Here is a 7,566-nt window from a genome sequence, read left to right on the forward strand (position 1 = left end):
ATAGATAGATAGATAGATAGATAGATAGATAGATAGATATAGCAGCACACGTACATCAGTCATCAAACAATATATTCCCCACAAATAAATATACATACAATATACATGAAATAAGAACAATAATAATAATAATAATGGGAATAAAATATAAGAACAAATATCTGAAGCTAGGAGTTAAACCCTAACGTTACTTGTGTATCATTTTTGTACAAAAGCCAAGAATATTACTTTTCTATCCGATGGGAGGCAGCAGTGTGATAACCCTCACTATTGTCTGCCGGAAATGCAAAGTAGGTTAGAAGAAGCCACAGCAAGCTGCTTGCTGTTGCTAACACGGAGGCAGCGCAGTGTGTTGAAGTGTTAGCACTAAATCTACGAAAGGAGGCGTCCTTGTTTTTTTTTTAAAGGTAATTGCTCTTTGGTATTTTAATTGCATGCATTTAATGTGTACTGGACAGTTATTTGTATCTTCAAATGGGAGAAATAGTGGTGCATTGTAACGTTAGCCGAAACAGACGCTCGTCAACCCGTCAAGCTGACCTTATCAACAAAGATAACGCTAGCTACGACTTGGCTAACGACGCTAGGCTAACTTTTAAGCTACAAATATCAAGCCGAACCATCCTGTTAATGTATTATATTACGTTATTGCTTACTAAGGATGTAGTAGGTACGTCGTTGCAAAAACTGTTTGTAAGACAAGCCGCCTTGTTAACCGTTGTTAACGTTAATCGACGCTAGCTAAAGTTAGCTAGGCAGCTGCAGGCTAACGTAGTTTAGCCTTAGCCTTAACACAGTTTAAAAGGTTAGCTACGGTTAATAATTGGCAACGGTCTTCGTTTGCTGCCTTAAAACTAGCCAACGGTAACATCAATAACCTTATTACAACTACAGTGTTAACCAGGAGCTCTCAAGATTGTAGTTAACTCATTAATACAATCAATTATAGACTTCTCAAAATTAATGTTCAACTGACAGGCAACTAGCTAGCAAACTTAACAGGTTTGGTTGGTTCACCAACTGCCAAATGTTGTTTTGTCATACGCGAATTTCAAGGACCGGTGTTGTGTCGAAGACTGTTTCCCCGTCGGTATGTGTTATTCCCCTAACTTAACCTGAACCAAACCTTATCCCTAACTACGGGGGGTCCAGTATTATTTCATTTACGTTATACATGGGTAATATTGTTTTTTGTGTTAATGAAATGCCCTTGCTCGTTCACCCCGATTAACGTAATACTAATATAGCCCGTTGTCTGTCGAGTGTTCATAAAAAAACCCACCTGTACATTGTATTGAAACGAAGCAGCCCTGCCATAAATACATTGTTATAGTTAAATCTTAATTGGTTGGGGACATTATATTTTATTATACTGATTAAAATCTATGTTGAAAATGTAAGGCTACTAGTAAGGTGTGCATTACATTGTACATTTTGTAAATGAGGTGTACAACATGTCAAAATAGAACTACTTTTTCATAGCACTCACAAGCTTGTACATGTTTTAATTTACCACACTAGGAGGCTTGTAGATGTTTAAGTAAATACTCACAGGTGACACATTAAAGGTAATACTTAAACAAATGAGATGAGTATCAGAGCACATGTAGATGCTTGCCAATGGGGAACATAATGATGAACACAAGTGAATAATTTCCCAGGGCCTTTACAGTCACCAGATCTAAACCCAACTGATAACCCATTAGCAGAGTTTGTACAAAGTTTTGAAACGTTGGAAAATGCTTAAGTGATCATATTATGCTTTTTGGCTTTTCCCTTTCCTTTATAGATCTCAATAGTCCCGCCCACTGCGGGTTCCGGAAGTAAAAATACAATGCAATCAACTTGGCATGCTAACATTACGCCGTACCTCGAGCAGATTTCTGTCTTATACAGCTGTTTTAATAAAATAAACATGTCATATATATATATATGTATATATATATATGTATGTATATATATATATATATATATCTATCCAGTTAATGGACACAGGCATGGAGAGGCTTGATTAGCGCTAATTAGCAGTTAGCTCTGATTAGCTAGCGCCGTTATAACTATATGGAGTGGTGGAGACGGCCACAGAGAGGGGTGTCACTCCCTGAGGTAAGTCTGGTGCAGATTTGAGTCACGCATGCTAAGATTTAAGCGGTTTAAAGCATAACGTGTCAAATTTGTAAAATCCATGAAATAATAAACTTTTGTCATTAAAAACAATAACAGAAGAAGGTAATCATTTCAAAAATGTTTTAGCTATCTATGATTGATTGATTGCTAACGTCATCTCAAAACACCATTCAACTGACAACCTTTGATGTGTTTGATTGCTAACTTGTAGCCAGCAGTGAACAAACTTTAAGTAGGTCATTTTTATTCTGTATTGATATTACAGAAGTGTCTTGTTAGCATCTTGTGGGCTACTTGTTGCAAACTGAAATCTGCACTCGACTTACATCGGGGAGTAACAGACTTGGTCAGTGCTCATTAAACTACTGTGATTGAAGTAGTTTAATAAAAGCTGTCATTCATATAAATTCATGCATCACCTAATTTCATCATCACTGTTTGATCTATCTAATGTTGTGTCGTTCATACTATACAATTATTTATTGCTTGTCTTTGTTGAATAATACAGAAGACAAACAGCTCAAAAAAGAATCGCAAAACAATAAATTGCAATCGCAATATTAGTGGAAAAAAAAATTGCAATTAGATTATTTTTCTAAATAGTTCAGCCCTATGGGGCACCAACCTTGTTTTGAGATAAATGTCTCTTATTCGGGATGTCTTGGATAAGTACTTCATTAGCCACAATCCCACAGTGATGCCTCTGATTGGTGGAACTCATTCTGGTGAGGAGGAGGAGGAGCTGTTGGTACCGGATTTATGCTGCCTGCACAATCCATCACGCGCAAGATGATAATCCTGTTTTACAAGGATTTACGACACTGCAGGAATCCCGATCTGTTCCACGCTTCTGCCGTTAGCCTTCACTGAGAAGCTAACATTAATTTAACTAATAGCTAACTCGGCTAACCGCTAGCAGACAGCTTGATTCACGCTAAAATAACGTTAACTCAAACTAAACACTGGGAAAAGCAGGCTACAGCTGACGTAACAACTCCTATATGTTAAGTTTTATTTTCAGGTTTTATTTTGAGGGTCTTTTAAAGATTTTATATGTTGTATGCTTTTGAGTCACGTCCTATATGTTTTTTGAGTTTAAGAATTTAGGCTGGGAGATTTGTGGTTTTGGAACACTTTTGACGGGGAACGCTCTTAAGAGAAAATAACATAAGTGGGTTTCATTTAAAAAAATATATATATCAATCCAGATTGATGTAAAGTTACACCCCTGTTCATTACCCTGTGTTTTCAGGCTTTGCTCGGAGGGCCTGTGCTGTGTCTTGAACTCGTTTTCCAATATCACGGCTGCATCCCTGGTTTTGAGTTTTATTTTTGTCTAAATTAAGGAATTGGAGGCGGATGGACTAAGTTTCGGATTGGAACTAGGATTAAGATAAGGACAACTTCCGCAGCTTTTTTGGAAAGAAAAAAGGGATCTTAAAGTCTCCAGGTGCCCCCATTCTGTGTCAGCAGTGCTACTTCCTCAACCACCATGTCGGATGGCCGGATCTATGTGGGGAATCTTCCTGTGGATGTCCAGGAGAGAGACATTGAGGATCTCTTCTACAAATATGGAAAAATCCGTGACATTGAATTGAAGAACAATAGAGGCACTATCCCATTTGCCTTCGTCCGATTTGAAGACCCACGGTGAGTTTTAGGGATGGTCTTTGGCAAGTCCAATCACATTGCGCTTGTTGGATGCCTTAAGTTTTACAATATCATCTCCAGTGACTGGCTGCAGGAAATGGATGGAGACGGAATTTCCAGGTCTAAGTCCACTAGTGAAACAAGCGTACTTTGGTAAGGAGTTCTTTGCTCTCTTCTCTTAGGGATGCAGATGATGCTGTCTATGGAAGAAATGGATATGGATATGGAGACTCCAAGCTGCGTGTGGAGTATCCTAGATCCGCTGGTGCTAAATTTGGTCCTATGGGAGGTGGTGGTGGTGGAGGAGAAGGAGGAGGAGGACGTGGTGGAGGAGGAGGAGGAGGACCTAGGGGAAGATTTGGACCACCAACCAGAAGATCTGAATTCCGGGTCATAGTGACTGGTAGGTGGACGTCATGAGTCATATCCAGTTCATATTTCTCTCTTTCACTGCAGCCTGGAGGTCAAGGGGATTGGTAGCATGGTGGACTTAAGAGTCTTAGGCAGATATGTTTCTCTCTCTCTCTCTCTCATGGCGGATTGGAAGACAAGGGGACTAGTAGAGGATGTAAGAGTCCTAGGCAGATATGTCTCTTTTCCTCATGGCGGACCAAAGGACAAGGGAATAGTAGAGAATGTCATGAGTCATAGGCGCAAATGTTTCTCTCTCATTGCGGACTGGATGACAAGGGGACTAGTAGAGGACGTCATGGGTCGTAGGCAGATGTCTCGCTCCCTCATGGCGGACTGGAGGACGAGGGGACTATAAGACATCATGGGTCGTAGACAGACATGTCTCTCTCGCTTGGCGGACCGGATGAGAAGGGGACTTAGGACATCATGAGTCATAGGCAGATATGTTTCTCTCTTTCATGGCGGACTGGAGGACAAGGGGACTAGTAGAGGACGTCATGGGTCGTAGGCAGATATGTCTCTTTCGCTTGGCGGACCGGATGAGAAGGGGACTTAAGACATCATGAGTCATAGGCAGATATGTTTCTTTTTTTCGTGGCGGACTGGAGGACAAGGGGACTAGTAGAGGACACCATGAGTCATAGGCAGATATGTCTCTCTCTCTCTCTCTCATGGCCAACTGGAAGTCAAGGAGACTAAGTGGATGAGGTCAAGTCAGCTCCTTAAGTCCTTAAAAACAGTAAAACTGGTCATTTTGGCTGCATAATCCCAAACACCAACTATAGTGACTGGTAGGTGTGATTTTTGTATATCATTATTTGCTGAATGCTACATTTATTTAATGTTTATACAAGCATGTTTTGTACAAGCTGTAAAATTAGACTACTCTTCTAAGACCAACCCCTTAAAGTCTAAGATTTATATACTTGCCTGACTTGACCTGTCATACTAGGAACTAGAATACTGTAAACACTGGGGTTCTGGTCTAAACATATTGGGGTTTACTGAACCATTCATCCAATAATTTAATGTGAGCTTTTAATTTTCAATTGTTAATTAAAAATGTATTTAAACTTATTAGTAAAGGTGTTGTTTACCTCAAAAGTTTTAGACTTTGGCCAAAAACGTAACTTGTCCCTGCAATGATTTGAAAGTGCTAGGTAATTTAGGAAGGAAGTTTTATCCCCATCACATATCACACATTTTTCTCATTCCAGGGTTACCACCAACTGGGAGCTGGCAGGATCTGAAGGATCATATGCGTGAGGCAGGAGATGTTTGTTTTGCAGATGTGCAGCGTGATGGAGAGGGCGTGGTGGAATTCCTCCGTAGAGAGGACATGGAGTACGCATTACGCAGACTGGATCGAACAGAGTTCCGCTCTCATCAAGTGAGTTCCAGTGCTGATGAGATTCAATTGTCCCTTATCCTTTTAGAGGATGAAAACAACAAATGGCCTATATCCTTTATCTTTTTACAGGGTGAGACCGCTTACATCCGCGTTTATGAGGAGAGGGGCACTCCCAACTGGAATCGATCACGTTCCCGATCCAGATCCAGAGGTCGCTATTCACCTCCCTACCATAACAGAGGATCCCCCCCGCCACGCTACCAGTCGCCTCCACGTCATGCTATGTCACGCCATAGTCCACCCCCCAGGAGGCACCCTCCCCCGCACCATAGCCCCCCGCCACGCCATTACCGGTAGAATAACACGCCAGTTATAGAGGATTTGGGGAAAATGTTTTGTAATTCTACTTTTATTTTATTTTTTAACCCCTGGCCTCTTTGTAGGAAACATTGTTGTTATTTCTTGCTACATACATTCCATGGTCATGAAACCTGAACAACCCCTGCTCCTCCTCAAGGCCTTAACGTTTTTCTTTCTAACACCCATATGGGTTATCAAAAAAAGGGGATTTTTTTTAAATATTTTTTTCTTTTATTGAAGTAATTGGATTTGATTATCATGACAAATTAGAGGTTTCTTTTATAAAGAAATCGTGGGTTGTGAATGATGTCATACCTTGACAGGAAATGCAATGGTATTGTCCAAAAGTAATTATTTACACAATTCTGCAGCTATCAGGATAAAGGTCAAACTGCTTCTTAAATCTTGACATGATTTTCACTGTTGTATGTTGTATTCCTGTAGCTTTAAGTATGTTTTTGCCAATCTAAGAACCTGTGAAGCTAATCAGTATCTTACTAGGATTTAAAACATAAAATTAGTGAGCCTTTTAGAGTAGTCAGACAAGTCGACTATGAGCCTCGCATGTCAAGATTATATTTTTAATGTGTGAACCTCTGACCGAGGTGGCCTGTAGGTGGACTATCATTTGTATGCATCTCTATTTTTTTTTTCTTCACCAATAAATGCAAACTTTTACTGTCTGTTCCATTAATTGTCCTATTAATTAATAGATTTGTCTAATTTTGATTAAGGCAAGCGGTAAATTACTTGAATAGTAAGCCATCAAAACACTCAACAACACAAATAATATGCTCTGTGAACATAAAGTATATGTGAAATGTAGCATATGTAAATGTAGCAGAACAAGGACTGTTGTTAAAATCACATGAGGAAGGGATGTCTTTATCTCCACAGATGAGAAATAAGTAACTGCTACCAAAAACTTTTACAATTGTACAGGAACAAAAACCTATCCTTTAAAGGCCAAGTGACTTTAAACAAGGCACCAACATATACTTACTTATGTATGAAAGTGTGTTGAAGTATACATGAGGCACATGGAATGCAAAATATAATATTTTTAATACGCAATAAATTATACCAGGTGACAATTTCAGAAGACAGACAAAAAATAAAATATTTATTTCCAATGTAATTTCACTGGAATTAATACCCCGTACAATTTCATGTGACAAATCAAATTTGATATTTTCATCTTTCTGTTCATTATAATCTGTTAAGCTCATATACAGACATTGTATTGCATTTAATAAATATGTATGAGCTTAGTTTCTTTTTGACACATATACAGTATTCTTCTGACAACAAACACAGCAATACACAAACAGCAATAATCCATGTTGGCGTGTTATGTTGACACATTAGCAGTGAGAACGAAACACTGGTATTTAAGCCACAGTGAACCAAACGCGTGTGTTTTGGCTATAACTGTGAGTGGCACCAAAAAAACGTATTTTCTGACATACTTATGCTGTTGTCTAGCCATGTAGATAGTTTTGTTTGTGTCTGCTGAGGATTTTAGGACATCCATCTGAAATGGATGCACTATGAGACTTTATTTGGCCAAATCTATTAATATCAAGGTCTCTGGCCATTACTCTCTGACTCCGTCGTAGGAACCTTCATTCATGTTTTTATTACCTCCAGTTTGAACTATTGCA

General features: G+C 39.2%; 1 protein-coding gene across 4 annotated transcripts; it reads left to right on the forward strand.

Moving 5' to 3' along the window:
• The first annotated feature begins 245 nt into the window (after positions 1–245).
• srsf9 (serine and arginine rich splicing factor 9) lies at positions 246–6,580 on the forward strand. Of its 4 annotated transcripts, none has more exons than XM_034896407.1 (5): positions 246–407; positions 3,601–3,777; positions 3,960–4,180; positions 5,409–5,581; positions 5,672–6,580. In XM_034896407.1, the coding sequence occupies exons 2-5, from the start codon at positions 3,620–3,622 to the stop codon at positions 5,897–5,899; spliced, it is 780 nt and encodes a 259-aa protein (XP_034752298.1). In that variant the 5' UTR covers positions 246–407; positions 3,601–3,619; the 3' UTR covers positions 5,900–6,580. The 4 variants fall into 4 exon arrangements, 3 of the variants coding, with proteins under 3 accessions (XP_034752298.1, XP_034752299.1, XP_034752297.1); XM_034896408.1 differs by having other exon boundaries at positions 280–407; positions 3,598–3,777; XM_034896406.1 differs by having other exon boundaries at positions 281–407; positions 3,474–3,777.
• Positions 6,581–7,566: the final 986 nt, after the last annotated feature.

Source organism: Etheostoma cragini, chromosome 16 (genome assembly GCF_013103735.1).
Source record: "Etheostoma cragini isolate CJK2018 chromosome 16, CSU_Ecrag_1.0, whole genome shotgun sequence".
In the NCBI taxonomy this organism is placed as follows: Eukaryota; Metazoa; Chordata; class Actinopteri; order Perciformes; family Percidae; genus Etheostoma; species Etheostoma cragini.

Coding starts and splice junctions, on each gene's coding strand:
- srsf9 (XM_034896407.1), top strand. CDS start 3,620: ATGTCGGATGGCCGGATCTATGTGGGGAATCTTCCTGTGGATGTCCAG. Junction 3,778..3,959: donor GTCCGATTTGAAGACCCACG/GTGAGTTTTAGG, acceptor CTCTTCTCTTAG/GGATGCAGATGATGCTGTCT. Junction 4,181..5,408: donor ATTCCGGGTCATAGTGACTG/GTAGGTGGACGT, acceptor TTCTCATTCCAG/GGTTACCACCAACTGGGAGC.